This window comes from Thermobia domestica, chromosome 8 (genome assembly GCF_964235325.1).
Source record: "Thermobia domestica chromosome 8, izTheDome1.hap1.1, whole genome shotgun sequence".
Lineage (NCBI taxonomy): Eukaryota > Metazoa > Arthropoda > Insecta > Zygentoma > Lepismatidae > Thermobia > Thermobia domestica.
In genome coordinates this window covers 10,184,854-10,205,127 of record NC_137461.1, presented here as the reverse complement: position 1 = coordinate 10,205,127, position 20,274 = coordinate 10,184,854, and the positions used below count along the sequence as shown (strand labels likewise).

The window sequence follows — 20,274 nt, the reverse complement described above, 5'->3', positions numbered from 1 at the left end:
TGAGGCGAGATGCTCTGAAATCGAAGCAAAACTTTCACGCAAAATGCAGGACCAAAACACTAAAATTAACCAAACAATCATGAGCGAAATCGGTAGATTAAATAAAAAGATCGATTCATTACAATCAAACTTAGAGGATAAAATATTCCAGTCAGAAATAAATATGTGCAAAAGGTTAGAAGTTAAGTCGAAGGAACTAGAGGGACTAGTAGATTTACAATCAAACAGATTGTCGGAACAAGAGAATGGGATACTTACTATAAATAGGGACATGAAAAAATAAAAGACAAAATACAAATAAATAGTGTTACACTGGAAACCGTACAAATTCAAGTAATAAATCTAGAAGAGCGCACTCAAGATTTCATTACGACACGCCAATTCCATAAATTCCGCGAAGACAGTGCTCATAATGAGAATAGAACAGAGCAGCTTGAAAGACGTCTCGTAAGTGATATTGAGCACCTCACAAAAGAATTACAAAACTTACCCGAGCATATGACTTCATCAATAGAAAATTTAGAAACGCGAGTAAGAAAATTATCACAGGGACCCAGTACTTTAAACACTAATAATGTGGCTAGGAATATCCCTGATAATGACGTCATACCTGAGTATGACAGCCGGTTGCATCGACATAGAACTCGTGAGTATCGCGACATAAAAATAACAAGCAACGTCCAAAAAGCGTTAATAGATAGTCGCATTATCCAAGCACCTGTATTTACATCAGAAAAAATGAGTTAGAAATTCACTCATATATGCGTTCCTTAGAAGATTACCTTTCACTAATGCAAGTCCTCAGTAATTTGCACATAAAAGTAATCAGATCAACTCTGCACGGGAAAGCATTATTATTTTTCGAGATGATGGAGTCGGAAATTAAGACACTTGAGGATTTCAAGAGAATATTTTTGAATGAATATCTTTCTGACGAGAGGCTGAGCGACATAAGACTGCAAGTGTATACTGCAAAACATGACCCACGTAAATCATCATATTATGATCATGCTATGCACATAGCGCATTTAAATTCATTGCTTCGCCCTCCATTACCACAGCATGAGTTAGTAAAGGTCATTAGCAAGCAATACAATGTTCCCATACAGAGGACATTAGCTGCAGCTAGTCTAAAAACTTTATCGGAGTTATTAGAACTCGTTAGAAACTTGGGGCAAATTGAAGAAGACCAACAACAGAGGGGCACAGCCCGTCCACCCCGCCGAGATGAACGCCGGGAACCACGCCAACAACATTACGCTAACGCAACATCAGAATCTCAACAAGGCAATAATTCTAAAAGAAGACAACAAAATCCACCAAACAATCATAACTCTCCGCGGAACGATCACAGCGCTCGTAGATTCCAGAGGAATGATAATAGTGAAATAAGTGAAAACCGAAGTATAAATGCTGCTACTGGAGCGAATGTTTCATATCAGGGAAACGCGCAACGATCACCGCCTCTTCATTAGAGGGGACGGTGAGGGAAAATTTACAGAAAAAAAAGGCCAGTTCTTCTTCCAATCTTCCCCTATACGGCAGGTCAGTGATAAACAATCAGAGCGGCAAAGCCCCCGAGGGTGGTCAGAAGAGCTCTTCCTGTGAGCAAAGTGACCAACAAGTTTTCACGAAAGGGATTTCTACCCCCAGAAAGCAGGTCAATGAAATAAAAAGAAAAGCAAACTTGTCTGTAGAAAATAGCCTAAATGATTGTTCTTTAAAACAAAATACACTTTATCCTATTAGAACTGAAATGACTGAAAGTGATAATCTCGAGGTCCGAGAAAATTTAACTTCGATGTTTGGTGACGTAATTTGTAAAAATGAAATACTGTTACGACCACCAATAAAGATTTTACCTGAAATAGAGGTACAAATATGTGGTCAAGGTGTCAAAATGCTGTTGGATACAGGTTTACGTCGTCTCTCGTGTCAAAAGAATATTTCAATAAAATATTGGGAGCGGGCATAAATATTGACGTCATCCCAGTGACTAATACAGTTATTAAGACGGCAACTAGGGATAAAGGCGTGAGAGTGAAAGAACAAATATTGTTAGAACTATGTTTTCAGAAAACAAGCATTGTCCATCCGTTTCTTGTAGTAGCAGGTCTGTCTTTTCCAATTATTGCAGGAGTTGATTTGTTTTACGCATATAAAGGACACTTCGATTTCTTGCGAAAATTATTTTCATTTAAAATAGATAACATTGTGCATGAAATCCCTTTTTGTGGACAAAAGGATATTTGTAATGTTGAATTTGTAAACTTCATCCAAGCAAATACGTTATTTAGTAACATTTCAACCACTCACACAGTGAAATGTAACCAAGTTACCCAACAGGAAGTAAGGAATGAAGAAATAGGGACATATTCGGATTCTGATATTCGGGAATTTGTGTCCAATCAATCACACCTTAGTAACGAGCAAAAGGGAGAGCTATTAAACATATTACTTAAATACAGAAAAGTCTTTAATGATCAGCCAGGGCGTGTGAAGGGATTTCAGTACGAAATCCAAGTCAAAGGCTTGCAACCCTTCCAAGCCAAGAATAATTGCATACCATATGAGTTGCGAAACGCAGTAGAAGAAGAAATCCAAGTATTGGAAAATTTAGGAGTAATTAAACGAGAGTTTTCGAAATATATTTCTCCCCTTGTCGTAGTGAGAAAAAAAAGGAACAAAAAAGTACGAATTTGTACAGATCTTCGTAGGGTAAACTTAGCGATAACTAAAGATGACGATCATAATAAAAACATGTATGACGTAATTCTTAAACATCAAACGTCAAAACACTTTTTCAACCTAGATATTTCTAAATGTTTCCTCAGCATAGCACTCTCCGAAAATAGTCAGAAATATATGGCCTTCTCGTACAAGGGGCCCACGTACGTGCACACTACTTGCCCGTATGGTATGGTAAATTCTAGTAGTGCATGCAAAAGGTGTCTAGACCAAATTATTGGTCCAGACTCGGAGGGAATATCCTGGTATGTAAATGATGTCCTAATCAGCGGACAGACATGGGAATCAATGTTAAAGCGACTGGAGGACATTTTGATGAAATTGGAAGAGGCAAATTTTCATATAAAATTAAGGAAATGCAGTTTCGGACAGAGAGAAGTAAAATTTCTCGGATTTGTATTAAATGGAGAGGGAACTAAGCTAGACGTTGAAAAAATTGCCCCAGTGCAAAATTTAGCACCACCTCGTACAAAACGTCAATTGAGGAAATATCTCGGTTTCGTCGGTTTCTATCGTTCATATATCAAAAACCTAGCTACTCTAGAAGCTCCCTTAACAAAATTACTACGAAAAAACGTTCGTTGGGAATGGAATGACGAACAGCAGACTGCATTCAAGGAAATTAAAAGATGCCTTTTAAATGAAGTAATATTGTACTTTCTTTTGCCAGATAAAACATTTTACGTAGCAACCGATTCATGTGGCTATGAAATTGGCAGCGAATTATTTCAAATAAACAAAGAAGGAAACCACCGAGTGATTGCATATGCATCACTTACTTTGTCTCCTACAGAACGTTCGTACAGTACAAGTGAACTTGAATTGCTTAGCGTTCTGTACGCGTGTCGGAAATTTCGACCATTTTTAGAGGCGCAACATTTCATTGTACTTACGAACCACAAAATCTTGAAACACCTTTGGCGCTGTGCATTTCGCAACAGACGGATTGAAAGGTATTTTCTTGAGTTGCAGAGCTTGTCTTTCACTGTAAAATATGTCCCCGGGTCATCAAATATAATACCAGATTTTCTCAGTAGATTCCCATTAAACCATGAGACAAATCAGGCTATTTGTCAAGATGACTCAAAAACGACTGAAATTATCGCTGCTGTGTCATTGGACATAGACGATCACATTCTGGGTGATGCGGATTCTTTTAGTGATGAACAACGCAGAGATCCAAAACTAAAAAAATATTTATTGCATTGGAAAAGACGCACTCGAACGTAACTAAAAAAACAACAAATCATACAAAAGTACAAAATTGCAGGTGGCCTACTCTTAAAAAAAACAAATCCACTTAATGACAGTTGGCAAGTATGTGTACCCAAAACGCTAGTGGTGAAACTCACACTTTATTTTCATACGCTAAGGGGAAATGTTTCCAGTGAAAAGATTTTCACCGAAGTGCCCCGCACATTCGCATGGAACGGCATGTATCGAGACATACGAAAGATTATAGCTTCGTGCGTGACGTGTCAACGGGCGAAACCCCCAAACAGGAAGTTTGCCGCCCCACCTATAAGCATAATTCCAAATGAAAGAGGAAAGATTATAGCATTAAATCTCCTAGGGCCTTTGCCCCGGACACAATGTGCATTTGAATACGCGCTCATCATGGTAAATGTATTTTCTAAATTCCTTGTAACATATCCGTTAAAAAGAGCTACAACAAACAGCGTTTTAAATAAAATTCTACACTATTATGTTCCACAGGTACAAAGGTTCAAGATAATACTGACAAATAACGCGACGATTTTCACATCGCCCCGATTTGCCAACACGCTAAAAAAACATGGAATAAAGACAGTAAAAACGTCCATCTATCATCCGGAGTCAAATCCTTCGGAAAAACAAATAGGTAGTCTAATAAAAATGCTTCAAAGTTACATTCATGACCACCATGTTGGTTGGCCAAGTGCACTGTCATTCGTAACCCAGTGTTTAAATATGTCTGTTGGGCCACATGGACTTTCTCCGTATGAGATTCATTATGGAAGGCCCATAACAACAAAATTACATGATTTGCTAAAAATACAACCAAAAGACAAAGTGCCACATGATGCTAAATTAGTTCTCGTTAAAAAAAACTAAAAAAAGCAAACAAAAGAAAAAGGAAATTAGAAAAGAAAGCAAAATCCATTAAATTTTCTGTGGGAAAAAAGGTGTTTATTCGCGATCATCCAAAGAGCTCCGCTGCTAATAAAAAGATCGCGAAATTCTTTCTTTTCAAGGGTCCATTTCAAATAAGCAAAAAAGTGTGTAACAATTGTTACCATGTAAAGACACTAGAGGGTGTTCACTATGCAGCAATAAATGTTAAAAACCTTAAACGTTATATAGAGCCCATCACTGATTAAGAAAAAAAAAGCAAAAAAAAAACACTAATTTAAGTGCTACTGTATCAATATAATTAGCTGCAAAGCGCCTTCCCATTTTGTTTATATTTCTACAATATATTCGATTAGCAATATGTATACAAACATAAAGTAGCATAATCGTATTTACTAACATTGCATTGTATTAAGTATCACAAAAAGTAAATTTAAAATATTAATATTAAAGTAGAGTAATTAATTTAATTTTACTAAATATACTCCTTTGCGCCATGCATCATTTACATTAGTTAAAGTTAAAATAGCTTATCTTGTGTTTAATAATACAGTAATAATTGTATTGTAAAATAGTGGTATTTTAGTTTCTATTTGGTAATTTATCATAAAATGTTTTACTAACCATAAAGTTATCTACACTCACCAAAATTGTCTTTATTTAAATATATGTCTTTATTTGTATATAATCAATATTGATTAATATTTAGTATGGAACGCCCTAATTAATTCATCTTATTTCATAATTTCGTGAATTCTCTTCGTCACCAATATGACTTCATCCAATTCAAAAGGGGCAATGTGCCAGTGCACATATTATCAATTATATTATTAATCTTTAATCAGTATCTATTTATTGTTCTAATTTCACTAAGCGTAGGTTTAGCCATTTTATTTCAGGCGCTCATCCTAACATATCCAAACCACTTTCTTACCAGTTGTGTTCAGCCACCCTCCACGATGTTAAAAAAAAATAGTCAACTCCCCAACTCCTCTCTCGTTTTCCTAACTTTCTGTCCTTTTACACTTTCTTGTCCTCCATCCACTAACCACCCGATAATGTTTCAAGTCGCCACCAACAAAGTTTCCTGTTTGTTTCTCTCTTCTGTACAGTTTAAAAATGTTAAAAAAATTTTCCCAACCAATAGGAAACGAGGGTGGGCTTGCATTTGAAAATTTGTAAATGTTTCTAAAAAACGAAAAGTGTGAACGAAGAGAACAAAATGAAAGGGGACGCCAAAACGATCAGTGCAAAAAGGGAATGCGTCTATTCTCATTATTTTAAAAACAATTTTTTTAGTTCAATTAATAAGACGAGGAATGTAGTGTATAAACATACGTAACGACCAGTGACAATAATTAGAAAGACAACTAAACTAATTAGTGATATAATCGCCCCAGCGGCAGGATCTGGACATGAACTTGAATCCATATTGAATGTTTTCTAACAGTAAGTTGTGCTAAATGTGAGTGATTTGTGCGTTGAATTGACTATTTGGTGAGAATATTCGAGACTCATCGAGAGACCATGCGGAGAGGGCCGGTAAGATCAAAAGTACATGAACTATAATAAATCTTTCATTGTAGAACGGCCAAAGACTATTAAGGGAATTAAGGGAAGACTATTAAGTGACAACTACCAAAATAAAATAATAACAGTTGGACTGTTCCACTAATAAAATTTATGTTAAAGAAAATAATAAAATTTGCAAATCTTATCCACGCACTAGCTCACGTTTCGTTCCTATTGATATATAAAATTTTAGCCGGGAAAATTCTTCTTTGTAATGTTTTCGTTTGCATATAATTTTTTTTTATAAAGTGGCTGACATGAAATTTGTCGAATTTCATTTTTACCTTTATTTTGCTCAGTCACAAAATATACCGAATATCAGGTTTTTATTCCAATTCCAAGTACCTAAAATATGACATTATATGTCCGAAAAAAGGCCGATTTAAGTAACATGGAGAATTTCTTTATCCCCTCTAAAAATAAACAAATTCACTTTTGGTAATTTTTCTCTGGGTTAGTTCCAAAAGGGTAGAATCATACCACATTTCAACTTTCACGTCAACCAGAAGTACCCGTTATTTTATGCCAGTGAGTGAGTTCATGTAGTTTTATATAGGGTTGGAATTAGGATCAGGATAACTTACTTTTATTATGTCCTTACGGCTACTTATTTTAAACTTTTAGAAAACCCCTGTTTAGTTCTGGTATTTTTAACGTACGACGCATACACCCTTTAGACTAGAGAAGAGAGATTATTAGTAAATGATTAGGAAAGAAATGGGATGAAACAGAGATTCCCGGAAACTAAAACCACTCACGATATTGTCCCACACAGACCAACCAGCCTGGGAGATTGAATGAAAGTCTCTTCGTATCAGAGATAAGCACTCTGCCACTCAACCACTATGATCCCTAACGACGAGTTCTTATGGTTACAGTTTAATACTGAGATATTTGGTCTGTAATCTCTATTGTCTTATGTTAAGAAGTCTCATCCCGGCGAAATTAAAATACCGATAGTTTTACAGTAATTATGTGAGAGCTTCAAGTAGATAAAAGATAATTGAAATGTGGAACAAGAGCACACTAGACAATACTATTTTGCATGAGGTACCGGTACCGTTGTCACAAGTCACCTAGTGGCTTTCCGTTTGCAGCCGTTTAGAAACGCTAAAATGAATGCCGATTTTCAAAATGGCTCGAGATCGAAAGCAGATAAGTGAATCGTGATAACGGTATCTAATGTAAAATGATATTGTCTAGGGCGCTCTTGTTCCACATTTCGATTATCTTTTATCTATTTAAAGATATCACAAAATTACTGTAAAAATAGCGGTATTTTAATTTCGCCGGGATGAGGCCTCTTAAGCAACTAAACGAAAATCCTCAACCAAATCATTATATTCAATTTGATTTTTTTCATGAAGGCCTTTTGTCCTTTTTTAAAAAATTTATCAGAGGAATTTAAACTCTTATCAATTTTGCCTCTGAATTTTGATAAAATTATGTATTGGGTATATTGTACTTCCATATGGAAGTTTCTTTCATGCAAAATGTTCTACCATTTCCGGTTCAATATTTATTGTGAAAATATCACACCATAAAAGCTAAACTTCTTTACTGTACACGGGATACTGGTACTTACTTGATTTGGAAGCAATATAGGTGAGAATTGATTATTACTGCACTTGCCATCAGGAGTTTCTCCTGAATTTATTGTTTGTCAACTGTTAACGACAAATAGGCCAGTTTTGAGAAATGGAAAGAACTATCTGATTGCTTTCAGAAAAATGGAAACATTTTGAGGAAAGCCATTACAGTAATTACTACTTCTTTATGCACATAGTACGTATATGTACAAGTTGAATTTTAAAAAAAAATGACAATCGATATACGATCTTCAGATTTCCAGCATGGATTTCGGAGAGCATTTTTAAATACCGCGTTTGCGCGCCACTGCTTTCTGCAGGCACCGTTAAACATTCGATGGAACTTGGTCTTGCACCTGCTAACAGGCATTCTTGCACATACCTTCATATTTTATCATTTATCTGCTCTAGCAGCGTTTTGAATTTAGCACACCGAAAAAAAGAGTGAAACTATTTTATTCAGTTGAATGAAAATTCTGTAGATCAGTTTTATTTAGCTGGTAACCCTTTTTGTTTTTATTTAGTATTTAATTTTCTGGAAGACTCTACATACAAACATTTGATATTAAATATAAGAAGCATATATAACAATTCAAAACCGAGTAACCTTGAATATCCGGCTCTCCTCATATCCTGAAATTTCCGGATTTTTGAATGTTAATATGTCTTTCGCAGTTCCATCATTTCTTGCATCCTTTAGAAGTTGAAACTCGCACTATGACTACACCCCAGTAACCACTGTGTTATTATCTGGCAAATACTTACAATATGAAAATAACGTCATATACAAGGCCAGGGAGTAATCTACACCCCCCAACACCCCCCTAACACCCCTCCAAATTTCTTTACACACACCCCTAGATGGAAAAAGAATACTTCCTCAAATCCGATTGTATCAATCAGTATCATATAGGTTATTTATTACATCAAGTTAAAAAAGATTTAGCGTTTAGGAAAGAATGCAATATTCTTATTTATTTATTTCACTTCAAAATACGAAGCGACCTCGTTCTCATGTACGGCTTCGAGAAGCACATGATCTCATTGTTTCGGGTGGTGTTTCGATCGAAACAATTGACAAAACAGACCAGCTCATACCTACCCTCCTGGGCTCCGCGGTCGTTTCCGAGAAAAGAGATTGATAGACAGATGCAGATGACTGAAATTGGCAACGTCTTGAGCGGTCATTCACCTACCTCCTCTTCAATAAGGAAAAATATGACAATATAGTAATAAGCCTATACCAGATTCAGTTGTAAGTGCTACTCTGCAACAGGCTCACAACCAAAGGGGGGCTAGGGAGGGCCTGGCACTCCCTTAATTTTTCATGTCCCCTTCAGACCTCAATACAAAATGCACAATTTAGATATTTGTAAGATAATTTTTAATGACTTGGCCCCTCCTAACATATTCATGGCTCCCCAAAGCTCTGTGGCTGGTTTCGAGCCTGCTCTGCAAGTGATGTATCAACGGACGGGCGTTAGAAGGGTGTAGTCAAAACATTTTTAGAAATGAAGAGATCGATCGAAGTAAGAATTATATATATTTTAGACTGAGTCTAGTGTTATGCAGGAACGCATTTGGCGCTAGCTTAATTTTTTATAAAGAAGATTTTTATTCACGTAAATTCATTGAGTGGAATAGGGCTCATAGCGAGTCACTTTTTTAACTAAAATTTACCTTTTTTCAAGTTGGTTACTAGAAGTTACTTTTTTTTTTCAAATTTGTCACTAAAAGTTACTTTTTTGAGAAAAAATATAAAAACAAATGGAAAAAGGCAGAAACTTGTTACTCATTACTCTTCTGAAAGCTTCAGTACTTGCTGCCACATGTGAAACAGTCAGTTTATTCTCACTTCAGCTTTTATTCTTTCTAAAGCACAGTGGCCAGAACTGGTTGGTGGATGCTTAAGCTCTCAAGGTGGGGTTGAAAACCCTTCTGTGTCTATTCTTTCTTCTATCATAATAGTCTTTTAGTTTTCTCTCGCAATAGTTAACGCTCTGTTGAACGTGTGTGTGTATCTGTGTGGTTCATGTTCGTCTTGTGTTATGCTTCTTGTATGTTCTTCTTAAGAGTAGGTGATGAATATTTCACGTTTTTGAGAACTCTTAATGGAAGTTAAATATAATGTCTGGGATAAAGAAATTCGGAAATAGGCCAGAACTGGTTCCACTTACTCAGAAGCTTTTTACATCTGCTAAGTCTGATTACCGTAACTACAAAGCTTATTTTGAAAATCTAAGAAAGGAGGAAGCTCAAAAAGAAGAAGTAAAGAAGAAACAAAACAACAAACAAAGAGAGAGGTGATGGAGAAATTGACAAAGGAAGAAAGGGGCATGATGAGATTTTGGTCACTTTTTCGTGTGCTTTTGGCCATTTTTGGTCACTCTTCAACTATTTACAAGAGACCAGACCACTATGAGCCCAGGGATTATTAAAATTAGGGTATATTAAAGAAGGCAAAACAGAAAGATACAACGAATGTTTCTTATGAAAGATATTCAGAGTCAATAACGTAGCCAGGAAGGGGCAGGAACGGAGATTAAGAGATCAAATAATATTACATCAATTAACGTTAACAACTGGATTAGAATATTAAAATAATGAAATTAGAACTATGTACAGTATCAATAACTAAACGAATGTGATTTCAATATGGGACGAGGGAATTTTTTCCGAATTAATATTTTGGATAAATATCACCCACTAAAACTTGCTGGGGGTGAATAAATTGAAATAATGGCAGAATTTTGCAAACTGATTACAATAATTCGTATGTAATCAATTCACGTGTAATTACTGGGTAAAATAGTAGAGGTTAATTCCTAATACAGTGAAACCTCTCTTAACTGGCATCTCTCAATAGTGGACATTTTATAAGAGGACAAACTTTCTTATTCTTCCATTCCATAAATATGTGTGGTGTGGTGTTATGAAAGAGAACCCTTCCCTTTAGGGATACCTGTCATTTACGGACAAATAATCGTGTTCCACCGATGTCCGTTTTGAGAGGTTTCACTGTATTACTTAGTTTCATAATAGTAATAAATGTTCAAATGTGTAAACTTACTTTATTGAACCTACCACTGCGAAGAGCTGATATTATTATTATTATTATTATTATTATTATTATTATTATTATTATTATTATTATTATTATTATTATTTGTAGTAGTAGTAGTACTAGTACTAGTAGTAGTAATAGTAATAGTAGTATTGCAATAGTTGCGTAACAAAATATACTGTTTTCTTGTTTGAGTCAGAGATGTGCGTCTACTCGTAAAAAACGATAGTTTACGTTTATGTGTCAACTATGAGTAGACAATGTAAACAACGTAGACTATGTAGAATATGTCAACAACACGTAATTTAATATGGCATCGTGGACAATAAAGGAGCTTTATTTTGTCGTTACCTTGCGAAATTGCGTACAAAATAAAATGCCTAGACCAGCGAATAGTAACTTTCGAATACTTAGTTTCGTCTTGATGAAGGAAAATGAAAAATATTATGCATTTTGTAAAATATGCAAGGAAAAATTGGCAAATACAGCAGATTCAAGACTGAAAGCCCACAGGTGAGAATTAGTTTTGTAAATTTCATTATAAAAGCAGTGCTTGAAGTGGAAAATCTAAGGAAGTGGTATGCGCAGAGCAGAGTAAACATACAGATTAGATAATTCCCTCTACTTTTTATATGTTAGTCGTTTCCCTAATCTTTCGCTGCACCGAAGCAAAACAACTGAATGAGGAATTATGAACAAACGAGCAACGAAATTATTCCTTACATGTGATAGTAGTTGTCTACATAGTCTACACGGGAAAAGGTGTAATGTAGATTACGTATAGATTACAGTTGACAATCGTGTAGACGTAAAATTATAGTTTACGGCACATCACTGGTTTGAGTTTGTTTAAAAATTATATCACTATTCTGGGAGCACACCCCCCCTTTTATTTTGAACACACCCCCAAGTAAAAATTTCTGGCGTACTTACTGTACAAGGCTCATTTCATATGTAATCCACACTAATTTTTGTGACTTACATGCTTATTTTTTGGAGAGCATCTTTTTACAGACCTTCAATATAATATCCCTGCTTCGCAATGACGCAATTATAACGTCCGAGTGTTTTCCATCAAGGACGCACCTTTGTGAAGCTGTCGAGTGGTTCGAGTAACGGCTGCAGAAAGTTCTTCCAGAGTGGAAACCGACGTCCATGCATACGTTGCCTCAGCTTTGGAAACAGTTTGAGGATGTTCGAACTATAGGATGCATGAGGTAACATTTCCCAACCATATTTGCAAAGCTTCGTACGCACGGTATAGCCTAACCGGTTTGTGGGTGACTGTTGTCGTCGAGAATCAGTTTACCTTCCTTGAACAACTGTGGTCGGGTTTTGTACACTTTTCTGCGCAGTTTTAACAGGAATTCACAATAATACGTTGCTATGACACTTCTTCCACATGGAACTGTGTTCGTTATGATAGTGCCTTGGTGATCGTAAGCAAAAATCATTTGCTTAACCTTTGGTTGAGATCGGCGACACTTTTTTGGCAGTGGAGAAGATGGATTGTGATTTCAACTCCGGCTCAAAGTCACTGATCCATGGTTCATCAATAGCAATAATGTGACTCAGAAAGTCCTTCCTTCAAGGTTGAATCTTTGTTTCAGCACCATTGCATTGTCCAGACGTGTATTCTTCTGTTCAGCAGTCAAGAAGTGAAGGAGCAGTCGGGCAAAAGTTTTTCTCTTCTGTAAATCATTTGTATGAATTTGGAATACTGACACAGATGGAATCCCTGTGATGCCTCACATGTCACACGGCGATCTTGTTCAAGAGCTTCTACCACAAGTTCCATACTTCTTTCATCGGTTGATGATTTCGGCCTTCGTGATCTTGCATCATCTTTATGCTCACACGACGTGATCTTGCATCATCCTTAATGCTTACACAACGTGATCTTGCATCATCCTTTATGCTCACACGACCACTACCGAAACGAGTAGTCAAACGAGAAACTGTACTACGGTCCACTTTCGTCTCATCACATTCTTCACGTAAGGCACTGTTAATTTCTGTGGGTTTTTTTGCCATGTAAAGTTTCAGTCTTTATATACGGCCTCTGATCTTCAATAGGCACGTTACCCAAGACACCTGCCGCCTGCATTTCCAACACTTGTCACAGCAGCACTGTGTTCACTAGAGATCTCACAAGCACACGTCCAGCTGCCTCAAGACCTCAGCTTCAACTAACGAAACTTTTACCTCGATCTAATCACCCACTGCGCAGTGTTGCCATAGTGAGCATTATTTATGAAATGATCCTCGTAAGAGAACTGTGGAAGTCATATAACGCAATGTCATGTGAATAAGAATGGTGAATTTTTTTCTAGCCACGAAAAAATGTTGATTTATTCTATATGAACAGAAGCCTTGGCCCACAAGACACGGCGACGTTTGGAAAGTATATCGTGCCTTTTTGGTTTTTAGTTATTTTTCACAACCCTAATAGTAATGAACCATAATAGGGCCAGATTTTTGTGAGTGATTCACAAAAAAATCATTACTTCCTACTTCTGCTCTTAAAATGATAAAACGTTGAACTATAACTGTACCAAAATTCTGCTTATAATGTTTTTCGTATAAACGCGAATTCTGCGTTAGAGCGTGATGTGACGTTCGTCTGAATTCGTACACTTTGTGCGGTGTATGCTTCTTGTTGATTGTGCTGCCGCCTAGTGGTGTTAAAAGACAGGATAGAAGAAGAGGAAGAAGAAAGTTATGAGAGGACAACTAGTTTTTCGTTGTGTTGTGTTGGTGTGTGTGAATGTGAGTGACTCAGCTATTTTGCTGATCACTACAATATCTCGTCCTCAAACGTTTTTTTAAGTGGAATATTAGTTACCTTGTAATCTAGATATCTATCACTGTCTTCAAATATGTAGAAATTATTAACGAAAACAGTATTATTAACTTGAACATTTTGGCAATTCTTATGCTACTCATTATCAAAACAAATTAGCCCCAAGTGGTATTTTATAACAACGAGGGGCCGTGTTGGAGACTAAAAAGAGCACAAAGGACTGGGAAGGTGGTATTAAAACGCAACGGACGTGTGGTAAACGACCAACACAAAAATATCCCAAAACTGGTCAACTCCTGATCAAAACCACGACATAATGTCATCAATGTGTTCACTTGCAATAACCGTCTACTAAACTCTCAACATTGGCAGAAAGGACGATCTTGGTCAGTGGATTCGACGGATATATAGTGTTCCAACCTAAAATGTGATCACGTCTTTCACCAAGCCATGGCGGACAATATAACGAAGTGAGTAATAAAGTGCACTTACAAACTCATTACGTAAACGGGGCGAACAATGTAAGGGAAAGATTGTTTATCTCAGGTACGTTTATTCATTTTAAATAAATGGCACAATAAGATATAAATTTGTCAGTTTTTCTTTTACAGATTGCATGACGTAATAAGAAGGTGATTGTTGGATAACCTGCGCACGGTTCTTGAAAGTAGGCGATGCTCTCGTCTATTTTCGTAATACGTCTTAGATCTTCACCCAGGTGGTTCCCGTCCGAATCTGGACCGTAACGGTGAGGTGTATCGCATCTTCCTTGAGCGATCGTCGTGGGGACGAACTTTCCGTACCCGTGAATAAAATAGTGCAAAGCTGTATTATTTGCGGGCAGGGAATAGGGAGTTCTTCACGGAGGCCGGTTAAGGACGGTGTGCACTCCGCAGCGCAATGCTGCTAGAACCCCGGAACCGTAATAGAACGACCGAGCCCTTCACTGGGACCAGAGTCTCAATTGAAAAGGTACACGGATCGAACCCTTCACCGTAATAGAATGGCTTTTGCCGAACAGGGACAAATAAGAATCGATCCCGGGACCGTAATAGAATGGCGCCCGAACACGGAACAAACTCAGCACCATTAACAGAATGGCTCCCGAAATCACAGGGACAATACAAGGAGTCGAACCCTTCACCGTAATAGAATGACGCCCGAACACGGAACAAACCCAGCACCATTAATAGAATGGCGTTTCCCTCCAGGGACGGATCAATTAACGATTATTCGCGTTTTCATTAATTGATTCGTAACGGATGTGACATCTGGGAGAAGATCTAGGTGTAATATTTGACAGGTTTTATTTCTCATGATATGCTATATGCGCTAACTTAAAGATATTATTGGTGTTTGTTGTGTTTGCATATTTGTAATTGGTAATCATGGCAGAAAGTAAAAATATAAGCTTGCAAACTTTGCTTGAAGCTATTAATAAAGTTCATGATACTGTAAATGACACCAAACAACTAATACAATCACTTAATGGTACTGTTAGCGATACTAAAGAACAAATGCAATCACTTAATGGTACTTTTAATGACACTAAGCAATCATTTATTGGTGTTGTGAATGATATCAAACAGCGACTTAATGAGACAAACAGTGAAATTCACCAACAAGTAGAAAAATGTCATAACAAAATTAACCAACAGTTAGAAAAATGTTTTGACGGTATTACAATTGGACTATCAACATTACGAGAATCCTCTGTTGAATTGAAAAAGAGCTTAGAAAGAAGTGTAGACAAAATCAATCGTGCGGGCTCAGATAGTGTTAAGCGATTTTCCATACAGTTAAATGATAAGTTTGAGTCACAAGAGAAAGAAAGTAATCAAGTTAATAGTGTTGAAGTTACTAGTACTTGCACAGGTAAAGAATATGCGAACACTCCTAGTCTAGCTATTGACGAAAGTTCTTGTTGTCAGATTGCTGTAGCAGACACACCTAGTCTGAAAATAGTTGAAAAGCGACAGGTAAGAGAAAATTGTGTATTGTGTGAAGGGTTGAATAACATTCATGAGCTGTGTGCATACCATTTGGCGAAGAACAGTACTAATGTCGTCGTTTATTGTAATGAAATTCGAGGCAAAGAGACCTCAATGCGCGTTAGTAGCTTGTTATCGCAAACACTTGAAAGTGTGTTAGGTAGTGTACCGCTTAGTAAATTAGAATGTATCCCCGTCCGCACTAGTTGCTTTTACTTTGTTAATGTAACGATGGTCAAACTAGGTCATGTTGAAAGTAATCTGCACTGTTGTGAGTTAGTAGTCAGTCAAGTACAAGTTATGGAAATCAAACGAATAACTTTCTTTGTACTCATATGCACGATGTCTGTACATTCAAAAATCAAAGATAATGGTTCTGTGTTCGGTAAGTTTCCCAATTGTAGTAATAACTGTGTCTCATGGAAAGAAAAAAGCCAAGTTTGTTGTGAAATTTTCAGTAGCGTAAAGCATTTGTGCAGTAAACTTGTCGAAAAGCGCACTCATTTATTAGCTTATAGTAAAAAGAGCGAGAAAAACAAACGAAAGTTGCATAAAGTTCGTAAGAAAGTGAAGAAATTGTTCCGCTTGTTGCATAACTTTCATAAATTTTCAAACAAGGTCCTGCGTTCCAATCTTAAAAGTAGATTTGAATACCATCGTAGTGTAATGATAGAACATGGTACTCGCAAAAATGATTCTGCTTATGTTTCTGAATTGTCTTCCGAAAGTTGTGGTACGAATGACAGTAATTTGAAATCTAGCGATCATAGTAGATCATTAAGTATTGAATCAGCTGTTGAATCAGGTGCAAACCGCAGATCATTTGTAAACGGTAAGAATTGTAAAGTTTTTCAGAAAATGTCCGTCAGGTTATTGAATAAATCACATGCACTGGTGAGAACCAAAAGTAAATGTAAATGCAACACGAAATGTAGGTCAAAAACGCTTGTCAATGAAAAACCGTATGTTAATCGCGTCAGTACAATGAAAAAACCCAAACATGCAGGTGCGTCAAAAAACCGATCTAAAATGAAAAGTAAAATTAGTGATCGATCAAAATTTCGAAAAACGCTAGTAAAGCGTGTTAAAAGTTTCCGTAAGAATGGAAGAAATTGTGGAGATTGTGGTATAGTTCAAAAGTCAGTGAATCAATCTTCTAACATGAATCAGTGTTTTACTTCACAACTTGGTATGCGATCCAAGCATCGACACAGTGTTGCTATAATGAATGAAAAGTTAAAAAATGCAAAATTTATTGTTAATAAAGTGAAAATCAAGCAGTTTAGTGTGTTAAAATGCAAAAGAAAAAGCAATATTTTGTGCAATGTTGCCATCTGTAGCGTTGGAAAACAAAGTGCACGCATAAATATTGTGTGTTCTGAAAGTAAAGCTGTGATTAGAAACCACTTAATCATTTGCGATTTTACGTACATGATGTTTTGGCAAATGAAGCCGTACAAAATTACTTCTGAGTTAGAGAAACCAAAAGTAGGCGTAGGTTAAATACATTGTTTCCTTCCGCCGGATTGTTTATTCGTAATATATGATATTTGCAATGATTTTGGAATTGTCAAAATTTGTAAAAGTTGTTTATAAAGGTCCACTGTTTTGTAAAAATAAAATTTCAGACAAAGTTTTTGAGCTTGTAGATCCTTTAACTGGAGAATCTTGTGGCGTACATTCTATTGATCGTATGAGAGTGTGGAGACCCACTCAAAAAACTAGGAACATCTGGTTAGAATTAGCTAAGAAACATATTCATGAAAAAGAATTTGATTCTGTAAAGGAAAATAGTGAAAAAACCGATTCTTGTGAGCCAGAAACTTTAATAAATGCAAATTCTTTGAATATAACGAAAGTTAGTTTGTCTGTTTTCAACGAGAGCGAAAGTAATAAGTTTAATGTTCAGTTGTTGTTGAAAGAACTATTGAAATGTGATACATATTTGCAATATTTAAACGACAAGCTAGATTGTCGATATCGTACTCTTGTGTTAGCTTTAAATCATTTGCTGAATCCTAAGCTAAACAGACGTGACATGTAAAAAAAAAAAAAAAAAAAAAAAAACTCATTTACATGAATAATGTATTGTCTTGTTGATGCTTTGTGATAAGTCGTCAAGGCTAACTGTAGAATTTTAAAACACCTTATCTACGAGGTGAATTGTATAGCATTCATGTGTTATTAAGAATATAAACGATGATATGCTCTGATGTAGTCAGAGTAAAAATAAGTTTTTATGTGTCAGTGGAACACTGTGACACGAGAATTGAATTATGAATGGCAACCTCCCCCCCCTTCCATTTATTTTTAACCTTTGGGTACATTTTTCTATGTTGCTTTATATTCCTACCTCACTAGAAGGTCTTGTTGCCATTCCAAAGGGGTGGGATAATAATATAAAAGTATAATGGGGAAGGGAGACTTAAAAACTTAAGTGGATAGGCGCTTACTAGCGTAAAAGTGTGGCAGACTTACTTCTATCCGGCCTCACTCTTATTGTTACAGTACAATAGAATGGTAATAAATTTGTTTCATGTAGTTATTTGTTTAAATGATGTGTAATCTATGTATTTGTGAATAACAATTTTGTTTTTGTAACTTTTTGTCAGAATAGCTTGAGAAACGCAAGTATGTTTTGTCATTTATGCAATTTAAATATCATGTGTGTAGAATAAATTTGTTCATTTACTTTCGTGAAATATTGAAGTATATTATTCAAATAATATTTGTTTTATCTGTTTGTTGAAAAGTTGAGTTGTCCATGATAATTATTTGTTCGTGTTCTATAGTTTTCGTATAATATCGTAAAGTAAGTAATGTGAATATTTTACTTCTAAATAATGCCATGATTTCATATAATGTTTGTGTTAATTTTTAATGGTAAGAGCGCATATAGCAATATAGTAATTTGCATATTAAAGGTATATCATGAGAATTATTTGAATATTAATTGTGAGTCATGCACTTATAAATGTTTAATTTAGTAGCAGTGCCGAATGTAAAAAAAAAAAAAAAAAAAAAAAAAGAACTTTAAAGACTTTACATATTAAAGCCCCATGAAACTATTATGTAAGAGTATAAATGCCCTACGCGTTTGTCGTTTTTCTACGTTAAATGAAACTTAATGAAACTTTTTCATCTGATGAAGTGTAACTCGGCGAAAGTTCTTATAAACTTCATTGTGAACTAATGCTCATCTTCACTTTGGAACAGTGGTGAGTGTTGAAGTGGAATTACAGTCAGGGTTCTTGAACGTTTACCATTATCCAATGGCGCACGTACATTCCTTTCGACCGCCAATGTAACTGTACCAAAATTCTGCTTATAATGTTTTTCGTATAAACGCGAATTCTGCGTTAGAGCGTGATGTGACGTTCGTCTGAATTCGTACACTTTGTGCGGTGTATGCTTCTTGTTGATTGTGCTGCCGCCTAGTGGTGTTAAAAGACAGGATAGAAGAAGAGGAAGAAGAAAGTTATGAGAGGACAACTAGTTTTTCGTTGTGTTGTGTTGGTGTGTGTGAATGTGAGTGACTCAGCTATTTTGCTGATCACTACAATATCTCGTCCTCAAACGTTTTTTTAAGTGGAATATTAGTTACCTTGTAATCTAGATATCTATCACTGTCTTCAAATATGTAGAAATTATTAACGAAAACAGTATTATTAACTTGAACATTTTGGCAATTCTTATGCTACTCATTATCAAAACAAATTAGCCCCAAGTGGTATTTTATAACAACGAGGGGCCGTGTTGGAGACTAAAAAGAGCACAAAGGACTGGGAAGGTGGTACTAAAACGCAACGGACGTGTGGTAAACGACCAACACAAAAATATCCCAAAACTGGTCAACTCCTGATCAAAACCACGACATAATGTCATCAATGTGTTCACTTGCAATAACCGTCTACTAAACTCTCAACATTGGCAGAAAGGACGATCTTGGTCAGTGGATTCGACGGATATATAGTGTTCCAACCTAAAATGTGATCACGTCTTTCACCAAGCCATGGCGGACAATATAACGAAGTGAGTAATAAAGTGCACTTACAAACTCATTACGTAAACGGGGCGAACAATGTAAGGGAAAGATTGTTTATCTCAGGTACGTTTATTCATTTTAAATAAATGGCACAATAAGATATAAATTTGTCAGTTTTTCTTTTACAGATTGCATGACGTAATAAGAAGGTGATTGTTGGATAACCTGCGCACGGTTCTTGAAAGTAGGCGATGCTCTCGTCTATTTTCGTAATACGTCTTAGATCTTCACCCAGGTGGTTCCCGTCCGAATCTGGACCGTAACGGTGAGGTGTATCGCATCTTCCTTGAGCGATCGTCGTGGGGACGAACTTTCCGTACCCGTGAATAAAATAGTGCAAAGCTGTATTA

General features: G+C 36.1%; 2 protein-coding genes across 2 annotated transcripts in view; one reads left to right on the top strand and one right to left on the bottom strand.

Annotated features, from left to right (window-relative positions):
- The window catches only part of LOC145691573 (uncharacterized), a 97,721-nt gene that overhangs the window by 71,546 nt on the left and 5,901 nt on the right, over positions 1–20,274 (bottom strand). The window lies entirely within an intron of this gene.
- LOC145692682 (uncharacterized) overlaps positions 13,641–20,274 on the top strand; it is a 29,644-nt gene continuing 23,010 nt past the window's right edge. The window contains exon 1 of the mRNA XM_081768063.1: positions 13,641–19,987. Within this exon, the coding sequence (XP_081624189.1) occupies positions 15,277–17,382 (2,106 nt within the window). The 5' untranslated portion in view covers positions 13,641–15,276 and the 3' untranslated portion in view covers positions 17,383–19,987. The remainder of the gene's footprint in view (positions 19,988–20,274) is intronic.